At 44.9% G+C, this 15,685-nt stretch overlaps 1 protein-coding gene across 1 annotated transcript; it reads left to right on the top strand.

Moving 5' to 3' along the window:
- Positions 1-4,613: 4,613 nt before the first annotated feature.
- Positions 4,614-13,919, top strand: NDUFAB1 (NADH:ubiquinone oxidoreductase subunit AB1). The gene is made up of 5 exons (XM_079720129.1): positions 4,614-4,794; positions 10,788-10,910; positions 11,823-11,910; positions 12,870-12,969; positions 13,755-13,919. The coding sequence occupies exons 1-4, from the start codon at positions 4,627-4,629 to the stop codon at positions 12,959-12,961; spliced, it is 471 nt and encodes a 156-aa protein (XP_079576255.1). The 5' UTR covers positions 4,614-4,626; the 3' UTR covers positions 12,962-12,969; positions 13,755-13,919.
- Positions 13,920-15,685: the final 1,766 nt, after the last annotated feature.

Raw genomic sequence — 15,685 nt, 5'->3', positions numbered from 1 at the left:
ATGTTGAGCATCCTTTCATGTGTTTGTTGGCAGTCTGTATATCTTCTGTGGAGAAATGTCTATTTAGGTCTTCTGCCCATTTTTGGATTGGGCTGTTTGTTTTTTTGTTATTGAGCTGCATGAGCTGCTTATAAATTTTGGAGATTAATCCTTTGTCAGTTGCTTCATTTGCAAATATTTTCTAGCATACTTTTTATGCTACGTACAATACTTTATTTTCACATATCTACCTATTTAAACGCTAATTTAGAAATGCTGTTGTGCTTTTTCATTCTCACGTGCACCCTTGATACCAGTGCCTGCATTTTCACAAGAGTCACTTAGAGTCAACAACACAGCTGTACTGAGTACATCATCTTCACCTTTGCCTAAGTGGTTTGAGAGACGGCAATTTTTAAAGTCCTAATCTGGTGGTATCATTGGAAACTTCATCCCAATCTACAAGTATTTATTTGCCTAACTTTCTTGAATATATTAAGAGTATGTATTCATGATCTATATAAGGTAACTATACCATTACTTCTCTTTTAAAGCTACCTTTTTATGCTATTACTGTAGTGGGTTTTGCTAACTTCATTACTACCCTTTAATACATTTGAATAAAAGATTTAATTTTCTCTCCTATACTAATTCTTTTCTCACTGTCTCTAACCTCAAATGAGTTAATACTTTGCAAGCACATCATAGATAATAGATGGATTTTCACAAAGATTTAATTTACGCAGGAACCCTGGGTAACATGTTATCTTGATTTTAAGAGGTAAGAAAACTGAGTAGATCTAAGTTAGTAACAGTAGAACAAACACTGAGTACGTACTTGACATAGTAGATGTGAAAATGATTGCCGTGAGGCCCCCACCCCTCAGAAGTGCACAGGTTAGTGATTTAATTTAAATACTGTGTTTTAAAGTGAAAGGGTGTGTTCAGAGTTCGGCTATAGAAGCTCAAATGGGCAAACACAACACAGGGGGTTTAAGAAAAGCTTCATGAAGAATGACAACTTAGCTGAGTCTTGCAAGGTGAGTAGGTCAGAGCAGAAGCGAAGGATATTCCAGGCAGCAAGGACAGTATGGTGTGAACTACGAACAACTCAGTGTTACCTGATGATTATGCCATGGGGAATGGACTCAGGAAGCTAGAAAGGTAGCCAGGGAGCTTGTGAGGCGTGTTAACAAACCTGGACTTTATGCTGCAAGTGAAGGAGTTGTTGAAGGGTTTGAGGAGTGAGGTCCCACTGTAGCCACAGTGAATAATGGATTTATGGAGGCCAAGAGTAGAGGCAGGGAGATGCCCAGAAGGGCCTGACCTGTGGCAAGGGCAGTGGGAATGAAATAGCTGAATCAGAGAGAGATTTAGGGGGGAAAAGAAACAAGCAGGAGGACTGAGTGAATGCATGATTAGGCAGCAGGTGAAGGAGTCTTCAGTTTCTGTCTTACTGGGGTGATGGTGTCAGCAATTGAAATAAGGAACACACAAGGGGGAAAGAACTGATCTGAGTGCTTATAGATCATCTGGCAATAGGCAATTGGATCTAGGACTGTGAAGCTCAGAGAAGAGACCAGGCTGGATGCAGGTGGCAATTAAAACCTCTGGAGTGGGCTTCCCTGGTGGCGCAGTGGTTGAGAGTCCGCCTGCCGATGCAGGGGACACGGGTTCGTGCCCCGGTTCGGGAGGATCCCACATGCCGTGGAGCGGCTGGGCCCGTGAGCCATGGCCGCTGAGCCTGCGCGTCCGGAGCCTGTGCTCTGCAGTGGGAGAGGCCACAGCAGTGAGAGGCCCAGGTACCACAAAAACAAAAACAAAAAAAAAAAAACCTCTGGAGTGAATCAATTCTGAAAACTTGTATGTTTAAAGTCAAGAATGGGTCAAGGACAGACCCCCAGAATCAATGTTTAAATGATGAATGGAGGAAATAGAGCCATGAAGAAGGCAGGAAAGGAATGGCCAGAGAAGTTGTGTCTATTGGACTTAAATTAAGATGCAGTGGTGAGGTTTATGAAAAGTTTTAGTGCTGGGGGTGGGAGGTCAAATAAATCTAGATTTCAGTGGATCAAAGGGTGAATAGGACAAATTAACTTACTTACAAAACAGAAATAGAGTCATAGATGTAGAAAACAAACTTACGATTACCAAGGGGGAAAGGACGTGGGGAGGGATAAATTGGGAGATTAGGATTGACCTATACACACTGCTATATACAAAATAGATAACTAATGGGGACCTATTGTATAGCACAGGGAACTCTACGCAATACCTTGTAATGACCTATTTGGGAAAAGAATCTAAAAAAGTGGATATATGTATATGTATAACCAACTATACTCCAATAAAAATTAATTTCAAAAAAGTGAATAGGAAGTGAGGAATTAAAGACTGAAAGAGTAGATTATTCCTTCAAGAAGGTTGACTGTGAAAGGAAGGAGGAATGGTGATATTAAAGATACATCAAAAGCTGCTGGAGGAGGTCTCTGGCCTTGTTTTTAGGCTAGGAGAAACTTTGGCATGTTTATGGGCTCAAGGGAAAGAGCCAGAAACAAAGAAGAGGTTGAAGATGTAGGGGAGAAGAGAGAACTGGTGGTACAAGGTCCCAGGGGGAACAGGAAGGGATGTGACAGGAGTGCAAATGTGCTGGGAGGAGGGAGGGATGACTGGTGGGCTGGTGGGGTGATGTGTGCAAGAAGCTGACATAGTTTATGCTTACACATCCTTTGATGGGAGTGCTACTGAAAAGCACCAGTGCTCTCTCTTAAATCTTCCCCAGCTGCTAAGGACTTGATCTCAATCTTAATAATGAACCTTTTCCCTTACAGACCATCTAGGCTGACATTTTCTCTTTATGTGTTTGCTGAAGGGAAAAGTAGCTCTCCCAAAATGTGTCATTTTAAAAGAGGTGATTTATTATGTTTGACCAAAAGAATTCAATGTTATCCAGAAATACAGAGACGTTATGAGAAGAGAGGGTTCCAAACATGGACTTGGTAGGCTATCAAGCTCTTCCCGAGTGCTCCTTCTGAGATCATCATAGATCTGGCCCATGGGTCTGCCACAGAGCATGGCCGAGAAGGTGTAATCAGAGGCTGTTCTGTCACTCACTGGTGACTTAAGCAGATCTTATCGGCCCTAATCCTTGGACTCCAGTCAGATTTTTGGCACCAGTTTTCTGCAGAAATGGAAGGCTGCTACTTGAGGTGGAGCTTGGCCATTTATTCACTGACCATTCCAAAGAGGTGATAAAATTGCTCTCCCAATTGCTTAATAAGCAGTGAAGTGGTGGTGATTAAATCAGGCTGCAGCAGAAGCCTGGGGTGGACTGCTAGCACGGCCATAGAGACTCTGGTTGGCATCACCAACAGCACGGCGATTCCAGGGGGTTTCTTTTCCATCCCCCTGATTGATGAAAGTCTTGGCTCAAGTATCACCTCCAAAGAGAGGCCTTCAGAGGCCACCCTAGCTGAAATGACATGCCTCCCATAGCTCTCATTATCCCCTTCCCTGTTTTACTGTCCATCATTGTACTTATCACTACTTCCTGGAGGGTTTTTTTTAGTGGGGGGGTAAGGGGTTGTATTTTTGTTTGTTTGTTTATTGTACATTTTCCCACTAGAATGTAAAATCTGAAAATAGACTGCCAGTCTGGCTTGCTCACTGCTGTAGCCTCAACAACTAGCACATAACAGATTCTGGGTATTTTAATGAATACATAAATAGAAATTACAACAGTAGGATCATAGTATGCATTCTATTTTAAATTAAAGGCACTACCTTTTATTTTACTTGAATTTAACAAAAGTAAAAAGAAACTGAAGGCATTGTTGAATTGTTCATCCAGGCAGTATTCAGAGTTTGGAGCTATTGTTCTATATGTTTGGATTTCACTGCCGAGAAATATGAATGAATTAGCATGCTTAAACTTTCTCCCACTTACCCATTTTTATGAGCTATATTATTTATATTGTCAAGTTTTAAAATATGTATATTGCTTTTATTGTAATTCCCACATTTATTAGTCTTAGTTATATATTTACATCAACTCACATTTTCACATTCTTATTTTATACTGAGTTTTGACCTATTAAATAATTTAAAAAATAATTTTAATAGTTTTGACATATTAAATAAATTTATTTTTTAATAATTTTAATTTAAATTAATTTTAATTCTTCTATGGAAGAATCGCGGCATCAAAGCTTTTCTTTCTTTTGGCCGTGTCCCGCGGCTTATGGGATTTAATTCACCGACCAGGGATCGAACCCGGGCCCTCGGCAGTGAGAGCGCGGAGCCCTAACCACTGGACCGCCAGGGAATTCCCGGCATCAAAACTTTTAAATAAATGTATTTCAGAACTTTCAGAGAATAAACAAAAATAAGTTCCTTTCTTGCGTCAGTGATTAGTGTTTAGGGAAAGACAACATCTTCGCCCTTTTAGCTCTGGCTCTAGCAGCCATTCGCCTCCGGACCTGGAGGGCAGGACAGCGCGCGCCCTGAGGGCGCAGTGCAGTCAGGAGCCGCCAGGGGCCGCTACCGCGGGCGGCTCGCAACAGTGCCTCTCTATGCGTCGCCTGTGCGGAGCTCAAGAGGATACCGGACCGAAGGGCGCCGCGCAGTGCCTCCTGGGTCGGCGTAGGCATGGCGGCTCGTGTCCTTTGCGCCTGTGTCCGCCGACTGCCCGCCGCCTTCGCGCCGCTGCCCCGGCTCCCCACGCTGGCGGCGGCCCGGTCACTCTGCACTCCTCTGTTCCCCGCGGGGGCCAGGGCGAGGCCTGGGGCTCCGCATCTGGCCTCGGTGCTCACGCAGGTGATTCGCGGTGACTTTGGGGGGGCTTGGCTGGGGTCAGGCATCGGGCCCGCTCGGGGTGGTGGGGACGGGCCAGGCAGCGGGGCCGCAGCTACTGTGGCTGCTGTTGGCGGGGGTGACCCGGGGACCCCTGCTCGCTCTCCGTCCCACTGCCTAACGGTGCTTGGTTGATCCCTGCCGGGACCCGGGTGACCTAGTGATTACGGGCAACAGCACAGACCTTCCAGTCAAACACCCTTGGGTTCGAACGCTGACCCCGGAACTTTGGAAAAGCCTTGTAACCTCGCTAAGCCTCAGTCTGAACCGTAAAAATGGGATACTAGTTTCTACCTTGTGTTTCAGCGAGGTTTAGAGGAGATCATACAGGTAAAGTACCGAGGGCGGTGCTTGGTAAGCTCTCACAATACTGGTTGCCGTTAATCGTAGTGATAATGATAAATACCGTGATAGCTTTCTAGGAAAAAAATAATGACAGGGTGCAGAGAGGAAGACACCCTGGCCTACAGCCTTCTTCACAGCAGTTCTCTCCCTGGATTTCTCCCTGTGGCACCTTTTGCCTGTTTCTGGGTCTCTTGGAAGGATAGGAAACAAGTAGTATCTAGTTTATTTTTTTTATCTGGTGAAACCTTTTTGAGACTGAAACTCTCCTTAGGTCAGTGATTCTCAACCCTGGCTGCACATTCAGGTCACCTGGGTAGCTTGAAAGAGAAAGAAAAATAAATCCCTCGTGGGCTTCCCCCCTCCCCATCTGATTTACTCCTCTGGGGTGAGGCACTGACATGTTTTTTAAGTTCCCCAGGTGATTCTGAAGCGCCTCAATATGAAGAACTGTTGTATTAAAGTAGGATAGACTCTCATGGTTAAGTTGAGAATTCCCTTTTCAAACTCCAAGACTTCATGTAATTGTGGTTTCAGTCTTGACTAAGATAAGAGAATAAAAACTAAGGATGCCCTGGCCAAATCAGTTAGCATCTCTAGAGGTGGGGCTTGGTCATCGGTTTTTGAAAGTTGCCAGTGATTCGTTCTTTCTTTCTTTTTTGCGGTACGCGGGCCTCTCACCGTTGTGGTCTCTCCCGTTGCAGAGCACAGGCTCCGGACACGCAGGCCCAGCGGCTATGGCTCACGGGCCCAGCCGCTCCGCGGCATGTGGGATCCTCCCAGACCGGGGCACGAACCCGCATCCCCTGCATCAGCAGGCGGACTCTCAACCGCTGCGCCACCAGGGAAGCCCGCCAGTGATTCTTTTATGCAGCCAGTGTCAAGATTTACTGACAGTGTAGTGGATTCATTCAGGGGCCATCGTCTTATCGATGAATCAAAAGGTTAAAAGTGTCACCTTGAAGTTAAAAGAGCAGTGTGTATAGTTGCTGTTTTGTTCCTGAGACCGACTTCGGTGTTAGGCTGAGAGGCAAAGTGATGTTCCTTATTCTTAGAGCACTGCTATTCAAACTTGACTGTGCATACTGATCACCCGTGTTAAAATACAAATTCTGGAAAGGGGCCTGAGAGTCTTCATTTCCACAGGGCTACCAGAAGATCCTGCTGCTGCTGGTCCTTGGACCATGCCTTGAATAGCAGGGTGCGGAGATGTTCCACTGCCTCTGCTTGGTTTACATTTACAGCAGAGAAACCATTTTCTTTATATTTACAAAGTGGTTTTGACTGAGTGCTCCCATTTAGCCACCTTATATCCTTTGCGGCTTGACGTGGAGAGTAAATATTTGGTTCATTGTTGAGGGATACAGAGATGGATACAAAAGAAAGACATCAGTTCATGTCTTCATTGGACACTTGGCAGCTATATGTTAACCATGCCAGCTTATTCCCTGCTGTGCTGTCTTCCCTAGGCCTTTCTGATACTATTTTCTCTTGGTTCATCTCTTTTTGTACCTAGTTGGGAATTTTCTACCAAATCCTTAAATGTTGGTGAGGTCCAGAGGTCTCTTACCACACACTCTCCCTGGCCTGACGCTTCATGTTCTGTTACTGCCTGTATGCCAGTCACCCCAGACCCCCCCTCTCCAGCCCTTATTCATCTCATCGGAACCTTCACTTGTTCTACCTATTCCGTTCTGTCAGGTTTTCCCTCCTCAAATCCATCCATTATGCTCACCCCAGAGCAACTAGTTATTCATTTATATACTAACTGATTCCCCCCAAAAAGGAGCTAAGGCAGCTTTCCTGGGTCTAGAAATATAACAGTATAAAATAGAAGGTACGAAAAAAAGGATAGTGGCCTAAAATGGGGCCTTGAAGTCTTATACTTGACCCAGAACCCCAAATCTAAAATGTCTGGCAGCCAGAGCACAGAGAATTTCCAGAGAGTTCTGTGGGGCCCAGCACCCAGATGAAGACGAAGCACTTGTGCAGGGAAAGCTCAACTGTTGCTGGTACTGGAACCAGACTGACATGCATGATGGTGTTGGACTTGGGGCTGCGATCATGCATTCATTTTCCCCACATCATGCATTCCCCAGTAAGACAAACCTATTTTGTCTTACTCAAGGCTCTGCAGCCCCAGGCCCTGCCTCTTCAGCCTCAGCCCATATCGGTGTCCCACCTTGTCCCTTAATCTCCAGCAACATGAACTGATTTCTTCCTACACATTACACTTTCATGCCTCGTTTCCTTTTCTTGGCCTGTCCTTCCCTCCTTGAAAAATCTGTCCCCATCCTTTTCCTTGCTATGCAAGTCTGATGTCTCTACCTTCCTGGCCTCTCAAGGACTGACTGACAACTTTTGTTACTGAAGCAGCCTACAAATACCCTTGCCACATTTTTATTACAGTTGATATGTTCTGTTTGTATTGGTCTTCTCCATTAGACCATAGGCTTCTCTGAGCATAGAGGTTATGTCTTATTTATGTTTGTGGATCCAGCGCACCACAAAGTGCTTGGCACATAAGGTAAAGCTCAAAGGCTGCTGAGACAAGCAGGTAGTAGGTAAAGGCAAGACATTGCCACATGTGAGGACAGGTGTGTGTACAGTGCAGAAGCAAGAAGAGGGGCTTAATTAAAACCTCCAGTCAGCATGGTCTTGAAGGCAGCAGTTTCTCAAGCAGTTGGGGCAGGATGTGATGGCATGTACAGAGGCCAGGAAGAGCCTGGCACTTACTTAGGGTTGACCCTCAGGTGCCTGTGGAAGGGAGAGACCCGAGTTGAGGCGGGAAGACAGGTATATTGAAGGGCGCTGTATACCACACCGAAGAATGTGGATGTTCCCTGTCTAGGTCACAGGGGGTAAAGATTAAATGCAATTTGTTGAAGGAATGTTTGAGAGCTTTCCTCCCAATCAGCTGGGCTGGGTGACCCAGTAAACATGATGGTGAAGGAATGGGAAGAGTGGAGGTTGGCTCTGAGGTTTCTGGCTAGAGCCCCAGGTGGTAGAGAAGGAATAGAGGTCTGCGAGCAGGTGTTTTGGCAACAGGTAAGGAATTTATTTCCAAACTGAGATTGAGGTGTCTGTGCTATCTGGGTAGAGCTGTCCAGGGGGTAGTTTGCAGAGATGGTCTTTAAAGCCATCTAGGTTCCTCTGAGTTTCCCTTAGAGATGGACCCCGTTGGAGGTAAGATGGACGTTAACCGTCGGGTTTACTTCTACTAGTCCACAGGGTAGTCATTCTTCCCTGCAGACAGTGCCTTCTCTGATGTCTGTGGGAGGTGATTTTGTCGCATGTGATTGTTAAGTGTAGATCTTGGGGAAGAATAATTAACACCAGAAGCAATGTTGGCTGTTGGGGACATTTTTCAGAAGTGCTTGTCCATTCTGTATCTTTTTTTTGTTTTTGTTTTTGTTTTAATGGCTGAGATCCAGTAGAAGGGAGGCAATAAGACCCTCCAGGAGGCCATTCGGGGAAACCTGGGGCAAGATACCTAACCTTTCTTTCTCAGTTTCCTCATCTGTAAAATGGGGTTATTATTAGCTCTAAAGGAGATGACATATGTAAAGTGCTTAGGGTGGTACTATGGCCTGACATAATGATAGGAAGTCAATAAAGAGCCCAGAGTGGGGCAGTGGGCATCAAGAGGGAAGGAGTCAGATCGAGTACTTCGGGGCTACACTACTGCCAGACTCTCAAACTGGCAGGTCGTTGTCATCCTGATCCTACTAGATAGCCCTAAATAGCACTTCCTAGGTATGTGCCAGGCAGTGTTCTAAGCCCTTTATGTTTCATGATCTCATTGATGCCTCACAACAGTCCTGTGAACTTGGGTACTGTTGTTTATGCCCATTTTACAGATAAGGAAACAGGCATAGAAACGTTAAATAACTTGCCCAAGGCCAAACAGCTAGTAACAAAGAGCTAGTGCCAGGGTACTTTTGTCATTCTGGAGTCTGAGTTCGCATCCGCTACACCTTCCTGCCTCCTGCTGAGCCCACTGCAGCCACCCTTTTAGACTGGCACGTCTCCAGGTGGAGTCCCCTTTGATCTCATTTAATCACAAGGTACCCACCTGGCCCCTGTAGGCACTTGCCAGTGCTTCTGGGGTCCTTGCTGACACCTAGTGGGCGGCTTGGGTAGCTGCGTACAAGCACGCCCTCACCAGCTTCTTCCTTTCCCTTGGGTGCTGTGCACATCAGCCTCCCCTGCCTCTCACCCTCTCCCAGCAATAATTTCACCTCATACCACTTCTTGCTATGCACACAGACGAGGCCTCTGTTAGATCTTTCCACCTCAAATTTCTTTTCTCTCATTACCAATATTAACTCATGTCTTCTCCCCCTTTCTCTTTAGTCCTTTCTGCTTCTTTTATTTGTGGCTTGAAAGCCTCTTCTAGTCATTGGTTTTTTCTTTTTTTTCTTCAGTACGCGGGCCTCTCACTGTTGTGGCCTCTCCCGTTGCGGAGCACAGGCTCCGGACGCGCAGGCTCAGCGGCCATGGCTCATGGGCCCAGCCGCTCCGCAGCACGTGGGATCTTCCCGGACCGGGGCACGAACCCGTGTCTCCTGCATCGGCAGGCGGACTCTCAACCACTGCGCCACCAGGGAAGCCCCTGGCAGTGTTTTTTATTATGATTTTTCATAGACCTTTGTGACTCTGGAGGACCTTAACCCCAACAGGCAAACCCACTTTCTGTGGGTTTCTATGCCCTAAGAACTCCAAACTGCAGACTTAAAATCAACTTTAGAAGGAGTACAAACCAGTTCAGATTAGGGACTTCTGCAGTGAGAACTGCCAGATGGCTGTCTCATTTTCTCCTCTTGTGCACTGTATCTCCCACGGCCTTAAGTCCACTGATCTGTGACTTGGAGCCCTTCCACATTTGGTGAAGGGATCCAGTCAGGACCCTAACACCTAGTTGAATACCAAGTAGGCTAACATCAGAGAGATGTGAGATACTACTCCATCATGGCAAAGATCAGAATGGCTCATTATTTAGTTGGTGGCAACAAGGCAAGCCCACTTGGAAGGAAAATAGATTGGAGTGTATGCCTGTCAGGCTCCATCATCCTCTTCTTTGGGTTGGTACTGGCTTCATTTGTCTTGGCCAAAGTCAGTGTAATTACTGCTGGGGCCAAATTAGACCCTTCCAGTGTATGGTTCTCAGTGTGAGCTGCCTTTCAGTTCACCCTAACAGCTCTTGGCGTGAGTTATTTTGACTTGGGTATTAAAGGTGGTAGTGCCTTACAGAGGCAGTGCGCTGCTTGAGATGCCATGGGAAGCCTTAGCCTCTTCTGCAGGCCCTAGATGATTTTAGTGGCAGTGTTACTGAGCGGAACCAATGTCCAAAGCCTGACGGCTGAACAGAGGAAAAAAGGGGGCCAGTCCTGGCTCTGAGGGGAAAGGAGATCCATTTTTATGCTCTTGAACTGCTAGGGCTTCTGACACTACCCAGCATGAGGCCCCCGTGTGTCCTAATGGCCACAGTTACAATCAGATGAGGTGGGTTTGCTAACCCCATGAAAGCTTTGTGAAAGACATCTGTAGGCCAGTGCCTTTACTTAGAGGCATTTCAGGCTCAACAGCAGTGCTTCCCTCCTCCCTTGGTCTAGGTTCCAGGTGGAGTTACATCGCTGTGCCGCCAGTATAGTGATGCACCCCCTTTGACATTAGAGGGCATCAAGGACCGTGTTCTTTACGTCTTGAAACTCTATGACAAGATTGACCCAGAAAAGGTAATTGATGTGGTTTAAATGTTTTTTCTTTAAATGAGTATTTAGTCACATGGTACAAAATCCAAAGGGTTTAAAGGACATTCAGTAAAAAGTCACCCCAGGCACCCAGTTCTCCTGGGAGGTGCCAGTTGACCTGACTTCTTGAGTATTTTTCCAGAGATTCTCAGTGCATATGGAAGGGTATATATATATATATATATATATATATATATATATATATATATACACACACACACACACAAACACACAAATACATGTATGTATATTATATGTACTGTGTGATCTATATATCCCAACCTTTTAAAAAAAACGCAGCTGGTAGTACACTGTAAATACTGTTGTGCACCTTGCTTTTTTAACTTAACTCTTCTTGGAGTTTTTCTCACAGTGCTACCTTAAAACATTCCTTCTTTAACAACAGAATCTGTGGTGTGGGTAGGGTAGTTTGTTTTTGATGTGGTTTTTGAAGAATTCTTCCTGGTGATCTTGAGGTCTAAATTAAAGACAGGGTGCTAATAGACACTGTGTGCTATTCCTGAGGGAGCAGAATGTCACTTCTAAGGTGCGGGGTCTTAGTGGTCAGTAAGGCAAGAAAAACCAGACTCTTCAGATGTCATTCAGAACAGTGATCAGAGATCATCATAAAATATATAAAGCGAATTCATCATTAGCTTTATATATATTGCTAACCATTTCAAAATAAGGTAGAGTAAGTTAACATATAAAGCACACCAAGTGTGGGTTGGCACACGTTAAATGTATAATGTTAGTTATGGCTCTTTATGTTTAAAATATGGCCTCTTTATATTAAAAAATCTTCTGTATAATGACTGATATTTCACCATTCAGTTATCTTGAGAAACAAACGCTCTCACAGACTGAATTTTGCATTTGGTGTTTCTTTTCTTGCAGCTCTCAGTAAATTCCCATTTTATGAAAGACCTGGGCTTAGACAGTTTGGACCAAGTGGAGATTATCATGGCCATGGAAGACGAATTTGGTAACACACACGGGCTGTCTTGGACCTGCCTGTCATGGCTCTTGATTTCGGTGGATTAAATGCAGAGGAATGCTGGGAGCCTGATTGATTGGGGTTTGCAACAGTCGTGCCCACCCCTCCCCCACTCCTGCTTACTGTCGGGGGAAGTGATTATTAGGGACAGTGCACTTACTTGGAGAGCACTTACTGCAGGTCCGCAGAGTGCCCGGTGTAATACCAAGGGCTGAGCGACCGGAAGAGGCCTGGGGGAGTGTGGCACGGAGATTCTTGAGGTGGGCCTCCAAGATGAGGGCATAGCCTCACCTGCGGAGAAGCTGCTGACACCTCGGTGCACCGTCTCCCTCCTCCCCACCTCCCCGATGAGCTAGGCCTAAATGTCTAGAGAAGTGCTGGGTGTGCCAAGGATAGGGCGTGTGCGTGCACAGACTCATGCACGCACGCTTTGGTTTCCCGCAGTGCCTCCCACGCACACTCCAACTTACCCTTGTCTGGGACGGTTAGTTGTGCAAATGAGACCTTTACAAGGTTCCATGGCTCATTTTGGGGGTGAATTGCCTGAGTGGAAGCCAAGGGACTTCTGTGCCTTCCTACAGAGCAGAACTTAATTACAGTTCCTCAGAGAGTATGCTAACTAGAGGGATGGCATCGATTAGGGCTACAGGGTTTCTTTTGGGGGTAATGAAAATGTTCTAGGATTAGATGATGGTGATGGTGCACAACCTTGTGCATATACTAAAAACCATTGAATTTTGCACTTTAAATGGGGGAATTTTCTAATATGTGAATTGTATCTAAAAAATATGTTGCCTGGAGACATAACAGGCTCACAACTTAAATGGGATTCAGGGTTGCTGGAAATTTTTGATGTACTTCTGGGTATTGCTGAAGTGTTAGATACTTTCAGTTCTAAAGGACTGGCATTTCCTACACTCATGCACTGTTGCACATTTTACTTTCAGGGTTTGAAATTCCTGATATAGATGCGGAGAAGTTAATGTGCCCACAAGAAATTGTAGATTACATTGCAGATAAGAAGGATGTATATGAATAAAATATCAGGTAAATAATTTGATTTATGGAATTATGTTCTCCCATAGAATTAATCTCTCTGTGGTTCTTCAATAAAGAAAGACTTGGGAAGAAATGGAAAAATGGAAGTGCTTGATAGATTTTCACTGGTTATAAAATGCAGGCACCTTCTGGTTATCTGCCACTCCAAGGAGGCCAGCCCTAGTTATCATGTTTCTCCTCCAGAGGTGTTGACAGCAGTTCACTCCTGGACAGGACTCTCTGATTGTCAGCCCTCCTTGTAAAAGCAGCCTTGTACAAAAAACTGAGCAAGGCAACCCAGAAGCAGAGACCTCTGCCTCCCTCAGTTACCCACCCAAGGGTAACTGTCCAGGAAGCTGAGATGGCCTGGCTCTTAATTAGGCAGGAGAGGCCCCGTGGGTAAGAAGATGGACTCTAGCGTCAGACACCCGAGTTTATTCTCAGCTCTGCAACATTCTGTAAGCCTGTGGTCTTGGGCAGGCTGTGTAGCCTCTGTAAGCCCTCAGTTTCCTCATATGTAAAGTGGGGATAATGATAGGACCTACCTGGGGCTTCTGTGAAGGTAAAATAGAATAGTGTGTGTAAATCACTTAATACAATGCTTGATGTAAAGAAGCCTCGTGATAAATATTGGCTATTGTTCTTTAGGCTGTAGAATAATCAAGTGATCACACTTTTAAAATAAAACATTTTATTAGAGTCTATAACTTTAGTTACCCTGGAATTAGCACCTCAGAGATTATCACTTAAAGTCAGTAGCACCAGAGAGAAACACTGAACTTGTCTTTTGCCAGACCCCATTTCTTCACTGAGAGAAGACTCAGAAGATGCTGGTGAGTGTCTGGAAGTGAGAACGCATCTCTGCATCATTGCTGACTTTGACAGAGTAATTCTGTTTAGACTTGTACTTAAATTGTCTTAAGTGTTTTTGCCTGTTGAAAATAAATCTATAAAACCAACATTTTTCTGTCTTCATTTTTTTAATTACGTCTCTAAAGTGCTTTCTTTATATTGACATTGCTTAGCATTTTTAGAGATTTGTCTGATTTGTCATTGGTATTCATGCATGTCAAAAATATGACTTTTCCAGCAGGGTACTTGAAACAAGTTGCTCTCCCATCACCTTCAGCATGAGGAATGAATTAGTGATAAAAAACATTTTGCCTCAGAAATGCCTCAAATATATTTGTGCCTCCATTAGTTTACTGATTATTGCATGTATCAGCTGACACCAGCGTGTGGGACTAATTTTTCATCCCTGTCCTAAGGATCCATTTCTGAATTAATGGAATTTAGTAATTTTGGAGGATAAAAGGTTCTCTTTCCTCCTAGAAGATTACTTTGACATTGTGTCTGTTTGTCATATATCAGTAACTATTAACTTGTGCTCCTTTTATTCCTAGCACTGTGTTAGGTCTTTGGCTTATTGTAGGCAATTGCCTAGCTGTTGATGAGATTTTTTTTTTTTAATTTTTAATTTTATTTATTTTTGGCTGCATTGGGTCTTTGTTGCTGCGCACGGGCTTTCTCTAGTTGCGGTGAGTGGGGGCTACTCTTTGTTGAGGTGCACAGGCTTCTCACTGCAGTGGCTTCTCTGGTGGCGAAGCATGGGTTGTAGGTGCGCGGGCTTCAGCTGTGGCTCATGGGCTTAGTTGCTCCACGGCATGTGGGATCTTCCCAGACCAGGGCTCGAACCCATGTCCCCTGCATTAGCAGGCAGATTCTTAACCACTGTGCCACCAGGGAGGCCCCTGTTGATGAGATTTAACTTGAGAGACCTATCATAAAATACTTCTCTACTTTTCCCCAAACTTCTAGTTTGTAGGAGGGAGGAGACTGAGGTCTTGTAGTTAAGTGGGAAGTAGCGTTACAGAGGTGGAGGGACTGGCTGAGTGACCCTCAGCCGGCAGAGAGGCTTCATGGCTGAGGGATGACATGGCGAGATTCTGCAGTCTGGTCTGGGGTTCAGGCCACACTTCCACCTTCTCCTTCCTGGAGGTACCCAATGTTGCCAGCTCTTTCTGTGTCACTCTAGAATTACTATAGACAAGGTCAGGCAGCCATATTTCCAGGCTTTTTCAGTAATAGGGAGCATTCATTGTTACACTGCATTTTAAAAAAATATTGATACGTAACAAGGTATTCTTGGAAAACTGCCAAATTGAAGCGTAAGGCACTGCCTCATTCTTTTTCACAACTGCATTTATTCAGCAAATAGTTTGAGTGCTTATTAGGCACTAGAGGTCCAACAGGCAACCAAACAGGCTGCAAGAGACTCTTTTGCTGGGAATGTACCATAATTTAACATCTGGGGTAAATTTCCTTCTTGCTATTTTTTTAACCTCCATGGCAGCTGCACATTTTACCAAAAATTGCATCTGTGTTTACTGCTGCCTAAGATCATGAAGTCTAGCAGTACTGCCACTGAAGTGACTGCTTGCTAACCTCTTAACCATACACGTGCAGTGAAACGGCCCATTCACATCATTCTGTAGCTGATCTAAGTCCCGAAGGAGCCAGAATGAGGAAAAAAAGCTCACTGAATCACACACATTACTCGTTGATGATGCTATTAAAGATCTGGGTGTTCAAACAACAGCAGAGGCCTTTCTGGTCTGAAAACTTGCTGCAAAGTTCTCTGAGAGACCTGTGTGCCACTATACATAGGCAGCAAACTGGCCAAATGTAGCATTCCAAAGTGCGTGAATTAGAATAAATGGGATTG

Source organism: Hyperoodon ampullatus (genome assembly GCF_949752795.1).
Source record: "Hyperoodon ampullatus genome assembly, chromosome: 14".
NCBI lineage: Eukaryota > Metazoa > Chordata > Mammalia > Artiodactyla > Ziphiidae > Hyperoodon > Hyperoodon ampullatus.
Note: the sequence above shows the minus strand (reverse complement) of the source record. Positions and strands in the feature narration are given on the sequence as shown.